This window comes from Macrobrachium rosenbergii, chromosome 16 (genome assembly GCF_040412425.1).
Source record: "Macrobrachium rosenbergii isolate ZJJX-2024 chromosome 16, ASM4041242v1, whole genome shotgun sequence".
NCBI classification, from domain to species: domain Eukaryota; kingdom Metazoa; phylum Arthropoda; class Malacostraca; order Decapoda; family Palaemonidae; genus Macrobrachium; species Macrobrachium rosenbergii.
Window position 1 is genome coordinate 34,338,611 of NC_089756.1, and position 26,952 is coordinate 34,365,562.

The 26,952-nt window shown below is 37.2% G+C and overlaps 1 protein-coding gene across 1 annotated transcript; it reads right to left on the reverse strand.

Moving 5' to 3' along the window:
* LOC136847286 (uncharacterized) lies at positions 1-26,237 on the reverse strand. Its single transcript, XM_067118823.1, is given in 4 exon segments — positions 1-1,441; positions 2,335-2,448; positions 23,357-25,925; positions 25,928-26,237. Coding segments are annotated over 4 exon segments (2,868 nt in total). The 5' UTR covers positions 26,052-26,237; the 3' UTR covers positions 1-1,380.
* Positions 26,238-26,952: the final 715 nt, after the last annotated feature.

Below are 26,952 nucleotides of genomic sequence, written 5' to 3' on the forward strand. Positions count from 1 at the left end.
TATTAAAAAGTATTCTTTATTGTTCGCTACGTCACAAGGCAATATATATCAACTCTTGCGACATACAACAATGTATAAATAGCACAGAGAATAAATATAAACTTAACTCATATGTAAAAAAAAAAAATCATAACAAGTTACTGAAATAAATAGGACATACACAAAAATAAAATTGGGTGGGTGGGAGATCTGTACATCACGATATGTATCTAAAAGAATCCTGACGTTGTGTCAGAAACATGTTGGGATAAACGAGTTACAAAAACAGGGTCTAAATTGACAAAATGTTTTCAGCAACAATTTTTTTTTTTTAGGGGGATGGTGGGAGATTCACCAATGACCGAAGTCAAATTTGGTGACTTTTTTGATAATCAATAACTTGTAAATAGTTTAAAAAAATACTAGAGGGAAACTACTTCATAGTTCCTGTAGATTAGTCGCACTGCTTTTAGTTCTGGGGAAAAGTAGCAATTTTCCTTTGGCGAAGTAAAAGTAGTGTTTCCGGCTTTTAACATGTTTGTTAGTAATTCTCAGAATAGAAACATATCTGAATTAACAACAATTGAAAAAAAAACAATAAACAAAATACATCACAGCTACGAAGTATTGCTATACAGTGTGTGTTAGTGCAGTAAAAAAAATTTACAACAATAATAACAACAAGTTCAACAACAACAACAATCGTCTGAGTATGACGAGAGAATTTTTTTACTTTTTTCTTTATTTACAGAGTATGAATGTAGGATAGTGGTCGTTGTTTTTTTTGTGAATTTCTTATGACGTAGTTTCCCCAGCATAAAGAAATGCATCATTTAATCAACTCGATTCTCAACTTAATTCTTAATCTTTGCCGTTTGTTTCTGGTTCTGACTTGGCAGTGAATGAATATCATATACCACGTGATATGAGATTATCAGTGATTGATAAATTTGAATTAAAATTTTTTTTCCACTGGGAGACTGAATAATATGAGTAGTTATTTTCTTCTTCTTGACATTGTTCAAGCCGATTCAGTACACTGTCAGGGGAGAGAATCAACAGCCTTTTATATTTCTATCCCAGTAATAATGGCTTCGAGTAAACTTCGTATCCCTGACTAAGCTAGCTGTACGATTTGACCGCACACGATCTAATAGCTCCCTTGTACCGGGCAAAGAAAATAACAATCAAGTCCCCTTTCTCCTGAGAAATGGAATCCCCTCGCTTGGTGCCAAGGGAATCCCTTTTTTTTTTTTTTTTTACTCAGATTCACGCAACATCAATCAGACAGGAATGTGACGCTGATGATGCCTGAGGTGGGATCCTTCCTGTGGATGCAAATTGAGTCCTTCAGTGGATCAAGGCAGCAAGGAAGGAAGTCCTGAGCGGTTGGGGCGCGTTTTACTTGCGGGCTGCAAGGGCAACTTCGTTGACGATTTCCAGGGCTTTGGGGCCGTCGCACCTGAAAAAGAGTGGAAATTAATTCAATGTGTTTAATGCTTTATAATTTAAGACTTTCTTTCAAGGGCTATGAAGGTTTTTATGGACCTAAAAGATGGGCAGGACAAAGTCTAGAATTTTGGAGGCCGCAGGACGGTAATTTTTAAATTGAACAAAGGAAAGGACCTTTGAAGCAAATTTTTCAAGACAATGATACAGATTTCATTTAGGCAGTCAGATTTCATTCAAGTTACACGGTAGTACTGAATAAAAGAATATTTGCTTCCATCATATCTAATTAAAGTAATAAATTTTACTATAAAAAAGGGTTCAAAGGGTCACTAGTGTAACAATCAATCATACTTTATAAAAGGATTTAAAGGTTTCTTGGGCCACTACAGCATATCAAGGCAAAAGCTCTATAGGGCAGTTGTATCAGATCACTGTAAGGCAATGTCACCAATTCAAAGGCGTTTTTGAAGACTACATACCTATCAATACACAGAAAAGGTCAGCTTTATGCCTGAAGAGGCCCTTGACCACTAAACAGACCAAACAAAGTGCCAATAAAACCATTTCCAGGACTTTTTGAAGACTACATGCTTATCAAAGCAGGTCAGCTTTATGCCTGCAGAGGCCAAACTTGGCCACTAGATAGACCATAAAAAGAGCCAATAAAACCAATTCAAGGGTTTTGTGAAGCCTACATATTTACCAGTACAGGTATGCTTTATGCCTGCTGGGGCTCTTGCCCACTAACAGACCACAGTAAGGCAATGTCACCATTTCAAAGGCTTTTTGAAGACTACATACTTATCAGAGCAGGTCGGCTTTATGCCTGCAGAGGCCAAGCTTGGCTACTCAACAGACCAAACAAAAAACCAATAAAAACAATAAAACGGGAAACAAACTTACTTGGGGAACATATCCTCACACTGGAGAGTCTCCCATGCCGTCAAGGCACGCCATACCTCTCCCATGGTGTCCATCTGGCGCTCTTCCTTTTCGGTCAGGACCTTCAGGCCAACACTGCAAGGGGAAGAAAATACCAAAATTAACGATCGTTGGCAACTCTTCGAGACACGATTCACGTGACTGTGGTAAAGCGTTTTCCCTAAGGTTCCTTCCGGCTGCCAAATGATATATAGATTTTTTGTGATTGTGATTGCTCAGTTGATCTATTTTTATAATTCTTTTTTTTTTTTTTTGTAAAGTCAGAAATGAATGGTTTATTCAGAAAGGTCATTCAAAGCATTCGAGGCCAGTCTGTTTATTTAAAACTCTCCGGGGCAAATGTACTTAACACATCAGTCAGAAATAAAATTGACTTCCTTTTGAGCTCAGAGAACTGAGACGGCCACATAAACTTGCGAAGTTACAAGACACGGAAGGGAAAAATATTGTGCGTTCAGTGAAGAAAGGTTTCTTTCCGGAAGTGACTATTTTAAATTTCATTTTAATAATTCTACTTTCAAGAAATAGTTTGTGATTGTCTTGCTATTTGTCATTCGTTACATAATTCCTGGGAAATTAAAGACAACATAATTATGAATGCTACAAAGAACCCTTAAATGATCTGATAATAAATAAAATATGAATAACAACCACGCATAATTATAAGAATAAAACAAAAATGGAAAAGAAAAATGAATGAGCATAAGAACGCTGGAATGATAAGATAAACTAAACTGAAACAGTATTTCTAAAATTTTCAAACATATCTTGTGTTATTATTATTATTATTATTATTATTATTATTATTATTATTATTATTATTATTATTATTATTATTATCTCCTGAAAGAGAGATAAAACAAACAAAAATTCACTACCTCACCATCAACGAATAAAGTTGTGAATTTGCTTTGCAGAAATTCCTGCGCTCACCAAACTAGACCAATTTATGAGCTCGCAAAAAAAAAAAAAAAAAAAAAAAAAAACGATAACTCGGCATACAAGACACGCTAAAAATTCTCGGTTCCAAAATTCACCCAACCCAGAAACCGAATACCGACCCAATCCCCGTCCTCCACTAACCCAAGTATTGCTTCTCTCATTCGTGTACCGTTAAAGAACCGCTAGGGACTCGCAGGAGCAAAGTGGTAGCCGATGTACACCACCGCGCATGAGCGGTAGAGTCTTAGTCTCCACACACTTTGTGCCAAAGGACCAACTATTCTTGGATGTATAAGTTTTCCTTGACGGAGTATTTAAAGATTGACGTCGCTGACACGCGCGATAACGAGTCATTAACCGCCGTAAAATGTTGATGACTGGATGCCTTCGGAGCAGTGGAGTAGTCTCCATATTGGTTTGTGTCAAAGGACGAGCTATTCTTAGGTGCATATAGCCTCTCTTGGCTGATTAATTAAAAATGACGTTTCTGACACACAATAATCGACAATAAATGTTAATGACTGGATGTCTTACATGTATGTTAATGACTGGATGTCTTCCATTTATGTTAACAGCTGGATGTCTTCCATACATGTTAATAACTGGATATCTTCCATATATGTTAATGACTGGATGTCTTCCATATATTTTAATGCCTGGAAGTCTTCCATAAGCGTTAATGACTGGATATCTTCCATAAACGTTAATGACTGGATGTCTTCGTGTTAATGACTGGATGTCCTCCATAAATGTTAATGACTGGATGTCTTCCATATATGTAAATGAGTGGATGTCCTCCATAAATGTTAATGACCAGATGCCTTCCATATTTGTTAATAACTGGATGTCTGGATGTCTTCATATATTTTAATTCCTTGGTTTTACCAGACCACTGAGCTGATTAAACGACGAAGGATTGACTTATTTTACGTGGCTCTTCCTTAGCAGCGGGACCTATATTGGAATGAACCACATTATGGCGAGAAATGAATTTCTATCACCAGAAATACATTCCTCTAACTCTTCATAATAACTGGCCCATCGAGCGACAGTCTGAAGCTCAACCGGTTCGGCCAACAAAGGGCTGGATGTCTTCCATACATGTTAATAACTGGATGTCTTCCATATATGTTAATAACTGGATGTCTTCCATATTTGTTAATAACTGGATGTCTTCCATAAATGTTAATGACTGGAGTCCTCTATAAATGCTAATGCCTGGGTCTCCTCCAAGCGGAGATACTAACAAACGATTCGCGAGCTGCGGTTGAGTGAAGAAACTGCGTTTCCCTAGTTAATCTGCGCTTGGATAGTCTTAGTTATACGTCATGTGGTGAGAATCACCTGCGAGATGAATTTCTTTTATTATGCACATGACCAAAAAGAGTAACAACCGGTTGAGGTTAAGTAGGCTGTGACAATTTTCATTTATTCTTTTGTTTTTTTTTTTAGGTGTCAGGCAACCGGATCTGTTTGAGATTTTATTTCATCTAGAATTGGTCTTGAGAATAGGTATTAATGCAGATTTCTGTCATCGATTATTAGCTAAGAGATTTCAGAATTTCCTTCAATCGCTGATTTTTTTTTTTTCACTTTTATGTCAAGGCCTGAATCCGCTTATAACGAAGTCTTACGTGCTTGCAATACAAACGCTAGTTCTTGTGTTGTGTTCTTTATATCATTGATGAATATTTTTATGATAAACACTGAATTTTCAATGCTTGTAATATATCTAGGCAAAAATGGTAATCCCAAGTCCATAATGACAACATCGTTCCAACAACAAGATTGACAACCATTTCTAAATAAAAACATATTATGCTCCTTTCTCTTGAAGATACTCTTTTCCTTCCTTTTAGTGGACTTCTGACCTGTGTTCACTCCCTACTCTTCTTAGGGGTTATTGACCTTTGTTTTTGTGACGTCAATGTGTGGTTGAAGAGAGTTCTAAAACCCAAACTCCACAACGTAGATTTTTATTTTCTATTTTCACCCTTCTCGTTTCCTAAATTGAAAACAGAACACTTGCTAGTAAAAAAATCTGTTTAAATCAGATATATATGATTTTATTTTCTTTCTTAATTTTGTAATATCTCCAATGGAAAATATCTTATGAATAGTTTTATCCAGTGAGGTGAGGATTACTTCGTCGAGGTATTTCCGTTTTGATAGTAAACATTTGGAGGTAGGAACCAGTAACACTTGTGCCGAGTCATATTTCCCTTCTTTTTCTTTCTCCACCCTAGCTGTGTCCTACAGCAGTTGACCATCGTCTAGGTACGTAATTCATTGATGAGGTCAACAGACACCTAAAGGGTTTTAGGGAAGGACCCATTCATCAAATCTCGTCCGTTTCGAGAACTGAATACAAAGAGAGAGAGAGAGAGAGAGAGAGAGAGAGAGAGAGAGAGAGAGAGAGAAGAGAGAGAGTGTGTGAGGGCGTGAAATGAGATTCTGACTTACAAACAGCCATGAGATTGTTCTTTCCTGAGCTGGAAATTCTCACGTGGTAATAACATCTAAAAGGTTATACTTTTATCTGACGTCCACAAGATTTCTTGATAATTTCTCGGTTAGAATAATTTGGAAAGTCATGGCAGTAAATGAAATTCGTAAGGAGAGAGAGAGAGAGAGAGAGAGAGAGAGAGAGAGAGAGAGAGAGAACGAACTTGGGAGAAAATACATAAAATTGAAGATACATTTAGTTATTTTATTCGCCAACTCTGTATAACTCTTCAGGGAAAATCATAACCGTTATTCTTAAAACATTCCTCTCGATTGAGTGGTCGAGTCTAGAGATCTACATCAGGACTCTTATTTCTTTCAACACTTTACCACATTTACATGCCGCCTTTGAGCAACGGCCTTTGATGGCATAAGGTCTACGATTACCAGACCCTCCCCTTGGGAATACTTCATCTCGGTAATATCTTCGCCTTAGCATCTTGTTTGTATAAGAAATTCCTTTCCTAATGAAGAATCACGTAACACAAAAGCCGCTTCAAACAAAGATAGAAGAAGAAACAAGACCAGCTGTATTAACCAAACATTGACAAAAGCTGCCTCCGCAGAAGGAAGTCAGCAACAAGAACCACCTCATCACGTAAACGTAACAGGTCCCACTGGACATGGATCACGTTTGCGAGACGTCGTATTGACATCGCCGGACTCTCTCGCAAATTAACGGAAAGCGACTATTGCAGTCGGCTAGGCTAACCTTCGAAGGTTAACCGCGGGGAAGAAATGGCAGGGGGGGAAAGTCATTAATGCACCGTACGGCGTCGAAACCAGCTTTGTACGGAAGGTGAAAAACCAGGACCGTGGTTTCTTGATTTCGCTCCTTAAAAAGGCCGTCGGTCAAAATGGCGGTGGTAGGCTCTCGACGAGAGGAATGAAAAACCAGGAAATGATTGGATTTTTTCAATGTATATAGCAACAGCAGTAGTGCAACAACAGAAATAAAGTTTAATAGAGTCTTCAGTAAATGATTTTGTTCAGCTACTGGGCCAAGCTATGCCTTTCATGTTAACGTGGGAGGATATTTAGAGACAGGCCCTTACTTGGGGCTAATTCTAGCATAAAATAAGGGGCATCATTTCATTCCCAAAATATGAATCTGATGCTAGATTATCGGGAAGTCGTATTCAGTAAAAAAAAAAAAAAAAAAATATATATATATATATATATATATATATATATATATATATATATATGTATATATATATATATATACTTCTTATAATGAACTATATATTCTTTAGCTTGAATCCAAGTCACTCTTCTTACTTGTTCTTAATGAATACTCTATATTCTTTGATAGCTTGTAATAATTCCAAGTCACTATATATATATGGGATTGTTCCATATATATATATTTCATCTTCTGAATAATGATAATAATAGTAATATATATATATATATATATATATATATATATATTATGCAGATGTACAAAAAGGCTTAAGGACTCTGCAAAAACAGGTAAAGTGCTCTCTGGTTTTGTACATCGTGGCACCTAAGCGTGAATGTCGTTTAAGAAATCAGCTTCCGAAGACACTTCGTGATGAGTACTTTGTCAGGTCGTTCTCACGGTAGGTGTCAAACGTATCTTGGAGTTGCTGGGGCTTTTCAAAATTCACAGCGTTATTTTCCAAAGACTTTAGTGTCCGCTAATTTGTGTGTTTTTTACTATTTCCGATACGTCACTTTCGATTATAATTACTGTGACACACAACACACACACATATATATATGTATATGTATATATACATACAATATATATATATATATATATATATATATATATGTATATATATATATATATATATATATATATATATATATATATATATATATATATATATATATATACATACACACACACACACACACATATATATATATATATATATATATATATATATATATATACTGTATATATATTACTTGTGTGTGTGTTTCTCTTTGTTAAAATTCTAGATTTTTATCTAAATATTTTTTTTTTTTTGCAGATGAGATTATGGTAAATTATCTTGAGTTACCTTGCGATTATTATTGTTATTATTATTACCATTATTATTATCATCATTATTATTATTGTTGTTGCTGTTGTTACATGACGAGCAGAGAGAGAGAGAGAGAGAGAGAGAGAGAGAGAGAGAGAGAGAGAGAGAGAGAGAGAAGAGAAGATTTCACACAATTCCCTCTCCACAAAAACAGCAAAATTAAGGATGTTGTTCAGTTAATTCATTCTAAACTTATTGTTATCCTCCATTACCGGCGAGTGTTTAGCTTCCACGGTTGAGTGAACAAGATTTTTTTTTTTTTTTTGAGGGACCGCACTGAACAAAAAAGTCCGTTAACAAGCGCCTCAGGACAACTCCAGTCAGAGAGAGAGAGAGAGAGAGAGAGAGAGAGAGAGAGAGAGACTCTAGCCATGACTTGCTTCTAACCAAATGATTATGTGACTTCTTTTCAAAATCGTCAGAGATAACGATTTATGAAAAGATTCAACGCAATGTTCTTTATCTCTTATTATTATTATTATTATTATTATTATTATTATTATTATTATTATTATTATTATTATTATTATTATTATTCCCAATGTATTCACATTTAAAAAAAATGTCTTTTGTCACTCAATTTTAAATGCTCTTGTACTAAAAAAAACAATATTTGACTTTTCTTCAGAAAATCTTAAATGAACTAAATTTTTTCTCACATAAATGCTGTATCAGTTGAGGCTGTAGTAAAGCCTCTGATTCTCCCTCTCCTCTCTCTCTCTCTCACTTCCTGTAGCATCGCAAATCTTATTCTATACCCCAGGACATCCTCTGACCGACTAGAGCAAGATGAGCAAAGAATTAGGACGGTCAAGAGCTCAAGGCAGAGTGTCCCGTACACAAGAACAGTTAGCCCTGTACTGGAGCCAGAGTTAGACCAACTCGCTTCACGGGGATTCTTTTTAACGTCCCAAAAAAGGTAGAAGAAGAATAGTAAGCTTTAGAGTCATGAAATGTAATTGTTCATTCCTGGCTGAAAAATATTAAAAGGAGGTTTACCCAAAAATGAGTGGCTGCAGAAGTGAACGAGACAAGTTTATTGTGCCTTTTATGGTTAAGAATTGAATCGTTGTTAAGGTGGTATATATTATTTATTTTTAATGTTCATCGTTATTTCATTCTCATTTATATAAAAATACATGCATCAGAGACTGTACTACAGTGCCATAAATAAATATTGATAAGAACAGTATCACATGGATAAGTATACTCGTGTATTTATAAAAAAATACCACTCTCTACATACCACAACAGAAGCGTATAGGATATTATCATAATGTATGTGTGTGTAAGAACAATATCGAGAGAGAGAGAGAGAGAGAGAGAGAGAGAGAGAGAGAGAGAGAGAGAGAGAGAGAGAGAGACCTAGGAAGGGCAACACTTCAACCTTCAGCTTTAAAAATTCGTCTCAAAATCTCAGGCGCTTTCTTTTGTTTATGTTACCTCCAATACTGAGAGAAGATGCTCACATTTGGAATTACATATTAACCTGGACATTATTGCTTTAAGATACATCATGCGTTTAGGAGGCAACAGATGGCAGGCTCGTCTTTTAACTCTGACGTGACATGTCACTGGACCAGAACAGTCAGAATGCTGTTGTGTACAGATATGATTTATGACAGTGTTAGGACACTGCTGTTGTTGACAAGTGACAAACAAGTGACAGATAATTGAAAATGATAGAAATTTTAAGAATAATAGATTCTCTCTCTCTCTCTCTCTCTCTCTCTCTCTCTCTCTCTCTCTCTCTATATTATATATATCTATATATATCTCTATATATATATATTATATATATATATATATATATATATATATATATATATATATATATATATATATATAAATGTATATATACATATATATATATACTGTATATATATATATTTACAGTATATATATATATTATATATATATATATATATATATATATATATATATATATATATATATATATATATATATAGAGAGAGAGAGAGAGAGAGAGAAGAGAGAGAGAGAGAGAGAGAGAGAGAGAGAGAGAGAGAGAGAGAGAGAGAAAGCTTTTCAGTACGACCTCTCACGAATGAAATGGAAAAGCAGAAAGTGGATTACAAATAACAGTGAAATTAAAGAGGGCCACCATATGGGAAGCAGCTGTTCCGGTATGAATTAATCTGCCTCATTTTTTGCTGTCACTCTCAAACCACAAATTAGCAACGCAAATTGAACAGGAAGGCCAAACAACAAAAACATCAAATAAAGGCAATAAGAATAATAATATAGCCTCTTATTTTGAGCTTGTAGCATAAAATTATACTTTCATCGACTTTCTTAAGAGCGATTTCACGATATTAAGTCGCTTAACGACGCCGTAACTGTAAAACGATTTGGTTACTGGTTATTGATACAAAAAACGGGTTTCCTTCTTTTTTCCTTTGGCGAGATGCTTAACAGAACGACATGAATTGCGTCACGGCAAAGTAAAGGCTGGGGAATTTGAATGCGAAGAAATAAAACTCTTCTGTGGCACCAAGATGAATTCTTTCATATTTCTGTTTTTACTTCGGCAGCTCCTAACGGTAATAAGAAAATCTGACAAAAAATCGAAATTTAAAACATTTAAGATCTTAAAAACATCGAAGAGGGAAAAATAAAAATCAAGAATTGGTGATTGAGCTTCAAGAAAAATTTAATCTTTCCAGCTCAAGCGCCGAGAGCTTTAATTGCAAAATTTAAATTTTCTCCTTACTGTTATGTGATAGGAAAATGCGAATAGAATAATTAGGAATGTTCAATTTTTCCGTTTTTACTTTACTAGCACAGGACAACAATGAGAAAATTTAAGTTGAGGAAAATGAAATTTCGCGAGATTTACACTGGAAGGATAACATTTTTTTTTATGAAGCTCCGTGATAGAGTCTTAACAATTATTTTTCCACTTCGATGCTCCACACGAGCAATGAAAGCGTTTCCCTAACGGCGAATTAAAGTTGGCCAAATTGAGCCCGGAAGAATTCACTTCCGGATGTTTTCTATGTTCCAGATTTTTTGACGTCTTCGAAAATGACGACGTGAGGTATGTCAGTTTGTTTTATAGATTGCTGTAAAACAAATTGGGAAGTGGTTATTGTTTTTGTTCATTGTAAAGTGGGTGCATTTAAGTGGTCCCTGGGGGCTGGGGGAGGGGGTCGAAATTGGACATAACTATCTCTTATGTAGAGCTATCAGGACGTAGATTTGGGAAAGAAGACAATGACAGAACGGTTATAAGACTTAGACATGGCAAAGACGTTTGAGGGGACTGGTTTTACATTATCTCATGCATAAACTTTGCAAGACTTAGACTTGGTTAAGAAATCTAATGAAGAGGACTTGACCACATCATACGTAGAACTTACTAAGAGACTAAAGCTCAAGAAACCAGTGTAACAGAACAAGATTTGATCACTCCGACATAGACTTAAATAAAAAAAGAATTAGACCTGGGAAGAAGTCTTAAGCGACTCAGTTTTAACACCTCGAATGTAAAGCCATTAAAAGACGTAGACTTGGGAAAGAAATTCACCTGGGGGTGGTGAGGTGACCAAGTGGTTTTGGACAGGGGGAGGTCGGGGGCGGGGGAGGGGAGGTGTTGATTCACCTCCAGGTAGGTGCTCTTACAAACTGATAACGGTTTCCCTGAGCAGACTTTGCCAGATGGCAGATGTTGACTGCGACAGATAAGGAAACACAAGACGAGAATTAAGGTACAGATGTGGCTTTTCTATCAGCCTTGTTTGTTAAAGGAACATTCGTCGTATTGTGTGTTTTGATTTCGAACGTAACGGCCTTCCGATTAGTACATGCTCACGACTAGGAAAAGCGTCGAATTCCACTGTGCGCGTATTCGTGTATGCTGCCAGTGAAACGTAACCTAAATGTTCTTCGATTATTTTCGAGCAGTTTGGCCTTCCACCAGTAACCCGTATGTTCTTCTGCAAGCTAGTTTGACAGATATGAGTTGCAAGTTGCGGCAAGCAGATACTGCACAACCAGACTTTTGCAATATTTCACGCCCCGACTGGGATGCAAATCTAGCATAACGGTGTCAGGATGCACATGGGCCGCGAATATTCAACAATATGAATCGGCAAAAGCAAAGAATGGCCCCCCAAAAAAGACAAAGTTTCTATGTTTATCTCATGAAGACATTCTCTCATTATCATCATCATCATCATCATCATCATCTTATTATTATTATTATTATTATTATTATTATTATTATTATTATTATTATTATTATTATTATTATTACTGTGTAATAAAAATCCACAATTATATAGTAAACTGTATTGATATGTAAAATAACATAGTTTACTATATAATTGCGGAATTTTATTGCACATTGTTTTTCACGAGATTGTGAATTTCTTAGCATTATTATTATTATTTTTTATTATTATTGGTTAATAAATCCACAATGGTGTAAATGTAAATATATAATAAATATATATACAAAACGAGAACTTTCGAGAACCTGAGATTGAGGAAGAGACTCGACCAGGTTCTCGAAAGCTCTTTTTGTATACATACATTTATAATTTACATTTATACCATTGTGGGTTTCTTCACCATTTTAGTGACTCATGCTATTGTGAGGTTTTTATGGATTATTATTATTATAATCATTCAGAAGGTAAACTATTCACAAGATAAACTCCCATTCACATGGCACAAGCCTACAGGGGCCAATGACTTGCAATTCAAGCTTCCAGAGATTATGACAATAAGATAATAGGCAGTACAGAAAGAAGAGATCAGTTATTGGGAAAGGAAGAAAAATTAATTAATAAATCTATATTCTAAAGGGTGAATGGCCTTCTCTGTGCATGACTTTCTAAATGAATCGTTGCCAAATATTAACGTTCTGCAGTCAGCGGATCAGTACTGGCAGACATGTGCGCCTGAGGAAGTCTCTAAGATGTTAACCGCCTCTGTTAATCATGAACAGCTCGCCACTAGACTTGAAGCATGGTGTGATGGAAGCTAAACCTTTTATTATTATTATTATTATTATTATTATTATTATTATTATTATTATTATTATTATTATTATTATTATTATTATTATTATTACAGAACAAGGCGAAAATTACACATTAATTTCTCCAAGCCTTCAACAGACTAAAATGAATTTATATTAAAGAAGGGAGAAGAGGGTCGAGAGTGGAATCTCTGTCTCTGTCTCTCTCCACTCACACACACACACATATATATATATATATATATATATATATATATATATATATATATATATATATATATATATATATATATATATATATATATATATATATATATATATATAGAGAGAGAGAGAGAGAGAGAGAGAGAGAGAGAGAGAGAGAGAGAGAGAGAGAGAGAGAGAGAGAGAGAGAGAGAGAGAGAGAGATATCCGTGAATATTTATTACACAATCATTAAAACACACCATACACAGATGATCACAAGGAAGCACATTTCGCGCTTTTTGTCTGTAATTAGAACAAGTTTCATGAGGTCAGCTGGTTTTTTTCCTCTTCGAAACTATTTCCAAAGATATCAGTTGAAAGGTACAAAGCCTTACCAAAAAAAAAAAAAAAGGCAACTCACTCATGCTCTGCATTTACTGTCCATCTCTGTCAGAACCCGTCAACTCCTTTGTCTGTCAGTCTCGTGCGTGTCAAGGAGCAGTTTCTGTCACGGATCTTTCGCCCTTTCAAAATAAAAGTAGGATGACGGCATTCGAGAAGAAGACGTACCACAAGTTTACCGTCACTCTAATCTCTATGACGTAACATTTCTCGATAATGACAAAGCCAAAAGATGACCCGCGTAGAGGAACAGTGATTTCGGAATGCAGATGAATGTCATCCCAGGTGCCTTTAGTTTCGCAGCCCGAGCATGAAAATGGCAGTGTGGCCTTCACGATTTCTTGAGCAAGTTTGTAAAACGATAAGCTGTTCGAAAGACAGATGTGGTCTTTGGTTCTACAGCGTCATGCTATTGTCTTTGCTTGTAGCTTTTGCTTTATGGAGAGAACCTAGATGAACAAGGTTGTTATTATTATTCAGAAGACGAGCCCTATTCATATGGAACAAGCCCATCACAGGGGCCATTGACTTGAAATTCAAGCTTCCAAAGAATGTGGCGTTCATTAGAAGAAGTAAGAGGAGTAAAGGGAAATAAAGAAAGAAGAGATCTCGCTTATTAAAAAAGAAGAAATAAATTAATAAATTAATAGATAGATAAAAATGTATTAATATGCAAGGAGAATAGTATTAGGGTAGTAATGCACTGCATCTTCGCTTGAACTTTTGAAGTTCCAATTGCACGACATCCTCAAAGCGACTGTTCCACAGTCCAGCGGTGTGAGGAATAAAAGACCTCTGGAAACAGAAATGTCAGGTGACCTCCGGAACACAGAAGGCAATTGGTGAAGCCTGAAGCTGAAAGCCGAAAGAGGCAAGGCAAGATGGTTTATTATGAAATAATGACATACGATTACCTTGGATGGAATGTTGTTGCCGATTTAGGGGTTTTAGAAACCTGCTACTAAGTCAGGTACTTTGCTAGTGTCCTTAAACCTTGTCTTCAAATTATTTCGCTTTTTTGCTGATACTTTCTTGTGATCGAGGCGCCGAATGACCCAATGATTCCAGATTATTTTGCTCATATTCCCATCAACGAAATACAGATTACCTAAAGCATCTATTGCAATCTTGATCAGGTCCAGAAGGAAAAAGTATGCAAAAACCATCCTAGGGAACTGTTCCTGTCTAATGTTGTAACGATGACACAGTCGTAACGTTTAACTACAAACACACACACACACACACACACAAATCAATAATTGATTTAGAAATTTACCTTCAGTGGCAAGAAAATGAGACGGACCTTTCCTTTAAAAAATGGGTAAGAAATAAAGAAGAAAAATAAATGGAAAAGAGAAAGAGAAGAGGTCAAATAAAGAAACACCAGCAAAATAAACATACATTTTCTACGAGATCCATACTTAGACTTCTTTTAATAATAGCTTCTGTCACCACGAACAACTTTTTTTTTCCAGTGACCCATAAAAGAAGCAAAAATAGTTTACAATTGTGGTCCATTTATACATAGGAAGCCAAAACGGCTACGCCAAGTCGACCTAAACATATTTTTTCAAGACCAAAAATGAGCGCCTCAGGTACCCGAAATTAAATGGTATATTCTTTTTTCTAAGTTTTTATTTTTTTCTTTCTTTGGTTTTTGTTATTATGTTTGATGAATTTTTCAGTACCTATTATGTGAAGTTAAACTTTGTTTCTTTAACAGTTTTTCATTCTTTTTAATTACGAGTTTTACTAGTTTTATTGATTCAAGTTTTATAATAATGACTCGTCTTCGAACATGAATACCGCAAATTATATCATTGCACATATATCATACGTGAGAACATAATATGTTCATGATACATTATATTATCTCAGGGGAAGTCAAACAATCCAGGCACGTTTCTCTTACAACCTTTCTGCGGCCTGTTTTAAGACGAAAGCCAAAACGTGAGTTAATGAAATGAGACTCATTAGCAAAAACAACAGAAGGCTACATCTGTTGGGTTATTGAATAAACTGGTCAAAGATGACTGCTCTCGGATCTTTTTTGTATCCTGAATGAAAAAGAGCTGGGGGTCAAAGTAATTTTCAGAAGAGAGAGTAGAAGGAAGAGAAGGGAGAAGAAATTAGAACAAGAAATAGAATAGAAAAATAAGTAAATGAAGAACTAATGATAGCTAGAACGAACGTGGCTTGGGGCCGGTGGGTGACTGCACCCACGGTCCAGTTGCACGTGTAAAAACAGACGCTGCGTGTAAGAGAATCGCTGGCTGTGATGTCCGCTAATACTGATCGATAGCTGGCGTCGAGATGACACCTCCGAGGAAAGAGCAATGACAGAAACCCGGCCTGCCGCGGGCGATTTGTCTTTCTGGGCGAGACGTGTGTCTCGTTTATCAGTGCACACGTTGCCAGATACGGTTTTCAATAGTCGAGGAAGAGCCAGAATTTTCCGGGAAATACGTGGCAGCTGTAAACACATTAAGAATTACAGCGTGGCGTGGCTTAAATCAAATATACGCTTGTCTGGGTTTGTCGTGTGTTGCATTTATCTGTTGATTGACTGAAGAATTCGGTCATGGCGTCGCGTATTGCAATTGCTCTGCTGTTTTCCACTCTGGTTTCGCCCGTTGCTTTAACCAGTTTTCTATTTTCGTCTTGATTTATGGGGGTGGGTGAATGCATGCTAATAAATTTGTTTACGTGATGACCTAGGCGATAAATATCGTGTTACTTCAGCTGGCGCTCGAACCAATATGATCTGGGCGAACAAGGAACTATATTAATACAATACAGTTTTATTACAATACAGTTTTTTCACTGTTTGTCGATCAAACATCCAGGAACGGTTGTCGTGTTTATGCATTCGGGAAATGGAACGTGAAACTGGGAAGTATTTTATCTTTAAACAGAAAGATAGATTTAGAGCGAGCAATACAAATTATGTAGTAACTCAAAAAGAGAGAGCCCAGAGATATGCAGCTGACCTAGCAATGGAACAAAGCAAAATGAAAGAAATGGTAAACATTAACTTTTCGTTATAATGTGTGTATGTATCAAACATAAACACATGTATGTATATATGCAGTGAACAATGAGCTTCTCTCATATATACAGTGGATGTATGTATCTTCCACAGCGTTAGGGAGAAATCGGAGACACGTATCTACAGGATTCATCTTTGATTCCCTACGAAAACTTTCAATAACGCTTCATCGCCCGGCTGAATTCGTGGCATGAGAGCAGGAAACAGATATTTCCCTGGAGAGAGAGAGAGAGAGAGAGAGAGAGAGAGAGAGAGAGAGAGAGAGAGAGAGAGAGAGAGAGAGAGAGAGAGAATTCGTTCAAGTCATGATCAACAATGAAAAATACCATTATGCTTGAAAACTACTTCGTCAGGAGCTACCTTGCTTGATTAACAGAGCAGACCTAATGATCTCATTTTATAATTAACAATACTCTTCATTAACGTAAATATCAGAAGAAAGTCTGGTAACTTTCCTCTCTGTCGAAGCCAATTCATTTAATGGAAAATGAGCGAATTAGCAGTTAGCGTCACGAATCTACTCGTTGTGTCTAATTACAGGTATAAGAAGGAAAGCTAATTTCAGTATTGCATGGCGCACGGGCAGGCAACGAGCTCTTATAAAATAACAATGTTATTTTTGTTCGTGATGAGAGCGCCACATAAAGCTGGGCAGTTAATAAATGAGGCATAACGGTTCGTTGCCGCAAATAAAAGGAAAGATCGATGTAGATGTATCCGTTATTTCTCTCAAAATTCTTTTAAGCATTTAGGATGTAAATGATTCTCTTATGATGGTTTTCGATTTTGAGAAACTATACCTTAAGATGTGGTCGTTGGAGACCAATGCGACCAATTTGAGGTCAAAATCAATTACCTTTGTGTAGGGAGCGGGGTTTCTTTTACCTTAGACACGTTGTGCTATCATCTCAACAACAGAAAATTAACAAAAGTTTTGGACAAGAGCTACCAATATATAACTGCGTTATAATTTCAAAAGCCAGTGATTTGTCTTTTTTCAGAACACGCGTTGATGAAAAAAATGAGACAGCAGAAATTCATTGTTTAAATTTTCAAAATTTTGTGTGATCAAATATAAACTTTGAAGTCTGGTGACATTCAGCTATTCTTTCTGTTAGTTCGGAAACTAAATTTTATCTATAAATAATCTTTTACCGCAATGACTGCTGGGGAAGCTTTTCGTTTATAACTGTCAGTCGTACTAAATAGCTTTGACTGGCGGCAATAAATGTACAAACTTTTGTTTTCAGTTTAAACTTGAGCGATCTTCGCGTCAGTTTAACTAGAAAGCCCTGCTATTTTCCAAGGGTGACAAAGGACTCTACAGTATCCCGTGTCATCACAAGCCAGGATTCTTAGTGATTTGAATACGGCTTAAGAAATGATCTTTATGAGGCGGAACCGTTTGTTTGTGGCTGTATTAGTAAAATCCAGGAATATGAAATATAGATAATTTTGATGGTAATGAATACGCAATTTTTTTTTTTTTTTGCAGTTTAAACTTTAGCGATCCTCCAGTCAGTTAAACTATAAAGCTCTGATATATTCCAAGCGTGACAGAGGACTCTAAAGTATCCATTAACTAGACTCGCCTCCATTGCTTAACGTGTCATCACAATCCAGGATTCTTAGTGATTTGAATACGGCTTAAGAAATGATCTTTATAGGACGGAACCCTCTGTTTGTGGCTGTATAAATGAAATGAAAGAATAAGAAATGTAGGTAATTTTGAATGGCGGTAATATGTAAATTTTTTTGCAGTTGAAATTTTAGCGATCTTCCAGTCAGTTAAACTATAAAGCTCTGATATATTCCAAGCGTGACAGAGGACTCTAAAGTATCCATAAGCTAGACTCGCCTCCATTGCTTAACATGTCATCACAATCCAGGATTCTTGGTGATTTGAATACGTCTTAAGAAATTATCTTTGTGGGACGGAACCCTCTGTTTGTGGCTGTTTAAGTAAAATGAAGGGATATGATAATATGTAGATAACTATGCTTGGCGGTGATAAATACGGACATTTTTTACAGTTTAAATTTTAGCGATCTTCCAGTCAGTTAAACTATGAAGCTCTAATGTATTCCAAGGGTGACAAAGGACGCTAAAGTATCCGTAAACTAGACTCGCCTCCATTGCTTAACGTGTCACCACAATCCAGGATTCTTGGTGATTTGAATACTGCCTAAGAAATGATCTTCATGGGACGGAACCCTTTGTTTGTGGCTGCCTTGGTAAAATGAAGGCATATGAAATGTAGATAAAATAGAAGATGACGAATAGATTGACAGATGCGATGTAAATATATGAATAAATATATTTTTCATCATATATAGAATATATATAATATGATAAGAATAAAACTTTAAATACTTAAGCAGACTTTTTGCATTCGATTCCACGCTGACTGATAAAATTTCCGTATAGAGATTATCCTTTTCTGGAAATAGTTCGTAAACATTTAAGGCGAAACTGTTACTTTACCATGACGGTGAGATTATACTTCGGTTTGACGATCATCTTACCTGTAAAAGAAAAAGAAAGCATATATAATAATAATAATAATAATAATAATAATAATAATAATAATAATAATAATAATAATAATAATAATAATAATAATAATAATAATGAGCAAAAAAATGCAAAACAATGATAAAATTTGCAACAAATAAATTTTTTTTTTATTTTATTAACTCATATTTACTTTACATTACTTTATACTAATAAATGCAGACACGCTAATTCACCTGAATTAACGTGCTCCGCTCTTTCTTATTGCACTGGCATGCTAGAAGGTAAAAAAAGAATTTGAAAAATAAAAATCTTATTTCAGCCAACTATCGTTTTTGTTACGCTAGCTTACAAAAATCAATCACTCAATCAGTAGGTCAAGAGAATGATTAACAATAATCTGATGTAGCCGGATTTTGTTTACGTATGTATGTCATAGTAGAGTTCGCAGATGTGATTTACAGAATTAACTGATTATTGAATGAATAGTTATGAGTCATAAGGAGTTATAACTAGAATGATTATTGATTGATTAATTTAGTTCTTTTGTTTGAATAATTATAAGTCGAAGGTCCGATAAGGTCCGATAGTCGTTATAACTGATTAATTCCCCCCGCCTCCATGGCTAATACGGCAAAAATGATGTTGGTATTTTTATTGTTTATTGATTGTGAAATTTAGCCTTTGACTTCGGACTATCGTACCTTCGGACTATCGGGCCTGCTGACTTTCGGACTATCGGAACCCCCCCATGTCGACATTAGTTAAAAGACGAAGTTAATGTCATACATTCTTAATATTAACAAGAAGGATCACAACAAAAATTCAAATTTCAATGTCCCTAAAAATATCTATTAAGTTTAAGGGAAGACGCACGCACGTGCTCTCAAGCTCTTTAGATAAATGTTAAACGTTCTCCAATTTTTTTACGAGTGCTTGCATGAAAAATCTCCATTGGAAAATCATTACAAAACGAATGTATATTTTGAAAAAGGTAAAGTCAATTGTCTTAATTTAAACAGCCACTTGAAAAGGAATATCTAGGTAGGGAGTAATTATGTAATATTTTTGTACTGAATTGTATATAAGGCTCTACCAAAGTATTTTTATAGACTACGGACTACCACATTACTATATAACAGCCAGAAAGGCGACTTGTTATTACTATGGTCATTATTATTATTCAGAAGATAAATCCCTATTCAAGTGGGACAAGCCTACAGGGACCGTTGACTTCAAATTCAAACTTCCAAAGAATACTAAGGATCTTCTTCTGGCTAAACATTTTTAAATTTCTCGACTCGACAGCGAGCCTCGCTTCCTAAAGAAGTGCCGTTCCACAGCCACCGCCGCTCATCACCATCGGACCGGAGTGACCCACACTTCCCTCGAAGTGAGACGCTCCCGATGGATATCAAAAAGATAGTAGTTCACGCGTTGGCAAATGGCTTCGTCACTTAGCGATCTGTTTACGCCGTTTACCGAACACCTAATTTCTGCGTTCTAGCGTCTTTTCACAATTTATGATGGCGTTAACGATTTGAGACAATAATTTCCTGGTTTTTTTTTTTTTTGGTTGTTTTCAAGACTGTTACAGATGTATTGTGTCATTTATGTCATTAAAAGGTATTCTGCCCGAAGTTGGAAGACTGCAACATCTGCAAAAATACAAAACTGAGAAAAATGGTAGATACTGCAGTTGTCCCTTGACTTACTACTGATTTTGCAGATATTGCAAATGGGACCCCTAAATAAAGCATTGAAAAATCTTTCTGAAACTGCAGTAACTTGTGTATTGGTGTTTCACGAGCCGAATAGGTGGCATAAATCAATTTCGAAAACTTTGTAGATACTGCAGTTTTCCATTTTATGGCAGAATTGTGGTATAGATGCCTCAACTTTTAGCTTGTTTGAAAAAATGTACAAGATGCTATTTTATTTTGTTTTAGAGTCAGTTGGGCATTATTTTGTCCATATGCACTGTAGTCTGAAAAGACATGAATCCCTAAGGAAATCATTCAGAATTTTATGTTAACAGTAAACTTATAAACTGCTCGATGTTTAGAAAACGTGATGTTATTTCATGTGTAAGCATACTATTATTATCATACGTTACGGAAACCACTTCCAGTATACCTGCAATATAAGTCAGGTAGAATGTATATTGTTTATACGACCTGATTAACTTCACGATTCCTTTAGTTCCTGTTCATATCATTCTGCAAGACGACGCCCGTAAATTATTCTCTTTTCCACTTTGATGTTATATACAGTACATAAATATATGCATATACTGTATGTATACACACACACACACACACACACACACACATATATATATATATTTATATATATATATATATATATATATATATATATATATATATATATATATATATATATTAGAGGACAAAATATATCATCTGAATAACTTGATTACGTAAACACATTCATATACAATTATTAATGTTACATGTCTCATTTGATTTTCGTATACTAGTATACTATAATAACAAATTGTGTTCAAAAACATATGAGAGAGAGAGAGTTGCTGAAAACTAAAATTCCTCCCCCGTCTCCCCCCCCCAGGCAACTCCTACAAAGAAAGTGGAGGCGATGAAATTCTTGCGTCTTGATTGACAGGCTTTTGAACTCTTTGCTTCCTATAGTGGTTCATCGAAGCGTTAAGATTGCTTCAAAAAGAGGTCAAGGGAAGCCAAGTGTAGTGCGAATTAACCAACGAGCTCGAAAGAAAAGCTGAGAAGCATGATAAAAAAAAAACTTTCAACGATGGAACCTGTTTTGAGTATAAGCTATAAATTAAGAAATATATTTTTCAGAGTTTATATATGAATATGCTATTATGTCGTTATACATGTTCATTAGAAACAAAAAAAAGACAAGGTTAGCTAATTAATTAATTAATTATTGGATTATTTCTTGCGTCACAAGAGACAAGGTTTGGGTTACAAAATTACCCCGTCTCATTTCACAGATGATTACGATGATAATCATTATCGGATATAATATTCTAATATGGGCCATAAAACTCCAAGGTCATGCGGATCGAGGGCTTTACGGTGGAAAAACATTAGGTATCACTGATACCAAAAAGGTTCAGATTTCTTTGTATCATTTCCTTAGTTAACTACACTTTTCTTTGACCCTTCTTTGCGCTTTTCGTAAGGAGCCGATGACCATGTTTACGGCGACCGCATTTGAGTGAATAAATAAATTCACTCTTCCCCTACAGGCTGCGTAAGGTTATTCTGTTCAGAGTTCAGTCAGTCTCTAAAGTTTTTGCCAATGTAAAGGCCGACAGGACGGACAACCTAGTATCCTTTCCCAGCTCAGAGCCATAGGATACTAGAAAGCCAGAAAAAGCAAGGGAGAAAGGCTTGACCAAAAAAAGAAAGCGATAAAAAAAAAAACTGCCTTCCAGGGTGTTGCTAGGTGATTTATAATCAGTAAGTCAAGCCGACTTCCGCATTCTGGTTAACGTTTAGCTAACGTTTCCGAGCAACCTTCGGAAACACCAACGTTTACACAGCGCAATGGCATCTCCACACAAAGCGCAACACTCTCCACCTATGCCTTTCCCACAAAGTAAAATTGATAAGTCAGTAATAATAGACTAGCGTTAGTTAACAGCGGAGGAGCCGTGAATTTCCCCCTAAAAGACTATCCACAAATGGTTTTTTTTTTTTTTAAATGTTTTCCTCCCTCTTCTTAAATAGAAGGAATCTTTAGGAAAAAAAAGGCCATTGTAATTAAATACTTTCTGTTTATTCCCAGTTTCAGAAGCCTGTATTAATTCAGAGAAGGACTTGAGATAAAATAAAGTTAACTGTGCTTATATCTCATTAAAACTCGTAAGGTGTTCTCCCTTTGGTTCGGCTGGTGAGGGAAGAATGGAAGAAGACGAAGAAATACCAACTTAGTAATTACTAATAGAATACCAGCAATATCATGATATAGTGAAAAACTAACGAACAAAAACTCACAGTAAAGAAAAAGTCAGCTACCGCATCTCCTAACCCAGTAGACAATGATCATTCACAAAAGCAGAGGAGCGGTAAGGTGTGCATACGTCACGGCATCCGCACATCCGATAATGAGGGAAAACTTTCTTTTCCTGCCGTGATGGAAATTACCATTCTCTGATGAGCTTTCGCTTAGCTAATACCTCACGCGAGCTTTTTCGCAGTTCTCGCTGTTGGACGGAGATATGGAATTTAATGATTTCTCTTGAGAGAGAGAGAGAGAGAGAGAGAGAGAGAGAGAGAGAGAGAGAGAGAGAGAGAGAGAGAAACTAACCTTTTAACTTTTGCCGCCATTCCATCCATTCCTGATTTTTTTGAGCCGGAATTTAGGTCCTTGCAGAAGAGAAGCATCATGCAATCCAGGGCGTACCTCTTATTAAGGTACACCCGCCCGAACCGGAAGACAACCTTGATGGCAAAGTGCATAAACTGCATTCGTTGTTCGTCAGTAAAAATCCCCAGTGGATCCCACATTCTTCCTTGCACGGCTGATTCGGTAGAGTGGTCACCCGACGTTTCGTTGTGAGTCACCTCAGGCAACGTTTCCATAAATTCTTCTGTCATCGTGACAATCTGGGCTATGTCGTCTTTACTTTGCGACGCATCTTTCGAGACGTGGTCGATGGTCACATCCACCAGGCTCTTGGCCATCCTGTGGTCTTTCTCTTTTCGAAGCCTGTCTAATCTGCTTTCCAGCTGGCGCAGGTCGTCTTTAGATAGTGTCCCTACTTTCTCGATGAGAAATTCCCAAAAATCTAAGAAGGTCCAGGTGATCAAAGACAGCTCGAAGGGATTCAGTGCCCTGATCTTCTCAGTGTCGAGAATCATCAGTCTTTCGTTGCGGTCCGGTCTTTGATCAAACATATCTGGCAGTATGTCGGCACTCGTGATGTTATTTTCTTGGAACAGTTTATTGTAATCTTCCAGCAACTGTACTTCGTTTTTCATGTGCTCAGCTCTCGAGTCAGCTACTTGAGTAAAAAGATTACTAGGAAAGTTGAGCAATGTTGAGGCGAGTTTCTGAGAATACTGATATATGTCAGCTAATGGGCCAAGCAGTGGTCTGTGCTGGTTGGGAACTTTCGTTGGCTGTTTTACATGTTGTTGAGGATGTGGGCCATTTGGCTCTACTGCTAAAATTCTGTCTGGACCAACTGCTAAAATTCTGTCTGGGTTTTCAGCATCAGGTCGTATTTGAATTGGATAGCCCTGTCCACCAGGTCTCAATCCTCTTATGTTTGGATTAGGAAACATGTGTGCATTTCTGGTGTGACCCCATCCCATAGTTTCTTCGGGGACTGGTCCGCGGTCATCGTGTTCAGCTGGAGGCTTGGGCTTCGTGTTGTAAATGTTCCGGAAGTGGTCAAATACCTCATCAGTATGCTCTGATTGTCCATCATGATTTCCTTGCCATGGTGCCCTCGTCTCTGGATTGCTGCTTTGTTCAGAAAGACCTGCTCTTTCACTGTACCGACTGCCGTTATGGCTCGGGGAAGTAGGGGTTACTTTTTGCCGTTCATGTTTGTTGTAGTAATGCATCATATCCTCTAGATATCTACCAGGAGCAGGCCTACGCCCCTGGACGTCAACACCAGATATTTTTATACCCTGAGGATCATCTGGTATTGAAAAACCAGGAGGTAGAGTTATGCCTGCTGGGAGTTTTATCTCTCCATTGGCACTGTATTGATGAAGTAATGAATGTTCAGACACATCAGCAGATACAGGGCTTTCTTCAGTATCTGTTTGTCCTTCATCATCTTCTGAGTCTTGATCTGCGGGAGGATTTTCTTCCGTCTGGAATCCTTGTTTTTGTGTGAAATGAGGGTCATACAATTGAGGACCATATTCCTGAAAAGCTGGGTGCTGGTAGTAAGGAGGTCGAGGGTTTATATTTGGGCGTGCTCGCCGTATTCCTTGGGGTATTCTCTGAAAGCCTCCAGGTCTAGGCTGACGTGGGTTATTCCGACGCCACCCTGGCCTGGGGTTCGGTAACCGAACAGGCGGGCCAGCTGGAGTTAGAGTGGGAGGGAATGGAAATGGTATTTCGGAATCAACTAATTTGGGGTCAATGTCCCTGGGAAAGTTATCTGGTAAATGAGGATGGGAATGACTCTCTATAATGGGGTTCCCCTCATTCCCTGGAAATATTTCTCCATTGCTGTTCCTGATGAACCCATGCAGTGACCCATCATCTTGGCTGTTGTAGAAGTCTGATGGAGCAGCAACTGCCACTGGCTTGTATTCAGAGAGCTCCACAAAACTGTCCATGATGTGATCACTGTCCACTGAACCCCATTCATCATTCTCGCCTGTAGAAGTTAAAAACTCAGTGGTAATGGGCATCCTGGTGTCTCCCAGGTCAATCATACCATTGAAGAGCCCAAACGGTGGATCAGGCCCTGGTATTCTGGGAGAGGACTTTACATCTTTACTGGGAGTCACACCTTGGAAATGTCCAATGGCCTCATTGAAAGGAACCTCCTCGCTATGGGGACTCTCTTCACTAAAATACACCTCTTCACTGAAGCCCACATTTTCTTCTTCTGGTTGAAGGCTCGGCAGATTTGCTGCCAGCGAAAGCTCGTCTATTGTGACACTTGGGGCATTGAAATCTATACTAACCACCGTTGACGTTTCTTCGTAGTGCCCTCCTCTGCCGTCCAGGTCTTGTGGCATTGGCAGGGTAGTTTCATTTACAAGGCCGGCACGTTTGTCGGCTTTCTCTTCGCCATAAGCACTGACCAGCATCCAGACACCTAGGCCTACAATGGCCACTAAGAGTAAGATCACAGCGGTAATGACGGAACAGAGGACCTTAATGCCCCTCACGCGGTAAACGATCCTCTGTACATCACATTAATTTTCATGCTCCTGTTGGAAGAGTCCTGCGATTCCCTCCTCTCTTCCCTCACCCTCGTACTACTACTGCCCCCCGCTTTTCGACTGGTTTCCCCTTTGTCACTCATCTGGATGGCATCAATGAAAATGGAACCTAGACAAGGGGTTTTCAATTCGTTACGGTGCTAGGAGTTTGATCCTAAAAGCTAGGAACGCTTTCCAGATAGTGTGCTGATTGCATGGTGACTAAATGAATCCATTTGCCTTTCAATTGTTATTAATATTTTTTTTTACAGATTTTATGAAAATAATTTCCAGTGTTCCACTTAAAACAGGTTTCATAAAATTCGTTTAAGTGACGGATACTCCTGTCAAATTACCACTGTATTGAAAGTAACCGCAAGCTGACGACTGTCATCTGTGTGGAACGATTTCTTCTGATGCAATTTTCTTGTTCAGGCACAAAACCACAATAGACGAATTCAAGTTTCCCACATCACTAACCGATAACCTTACATAATAATTTTATCACAGTCTTTAAATAATGCCCATGGAAAATCACAAAAGTTATTAAAGAACCACTATTCCCCCTCAATTCTTTTTTCGCGATCTCGAGTCAGTCAACAAATCTATTAAACGGTGGCTACGCCGAGTTCCCAACGCGACTTCACGACATCGCGCCTCGCGATCGACTGCCGAGTCCTGCTGGATCGTGGCAGAAGACGAGAGCAACGCTGCCGCATTGCGTGCCATCTGTCGGCAAACGTGTGAACCTCTGAGAAGGAATTGAAGGATCACAGTCAATTATTTCCACGGCGCTAAATGTTTGATTGCGGGCCATCCGAATTCCGTCCGGGTGATTTCCACTGGTAAATGGCAACCTACAAAAGCTGTTCGAGTGCAGTTGTGGTTTTAGTTCTTATACTCTCGTAGATTTACTAGAGGAAACAGACGCTTTGATTGTTTGACTGTATATTTGTAGAGAAATCTTAGGTGAATTATAGCTCTACTTACGATGCATAAAGTAAA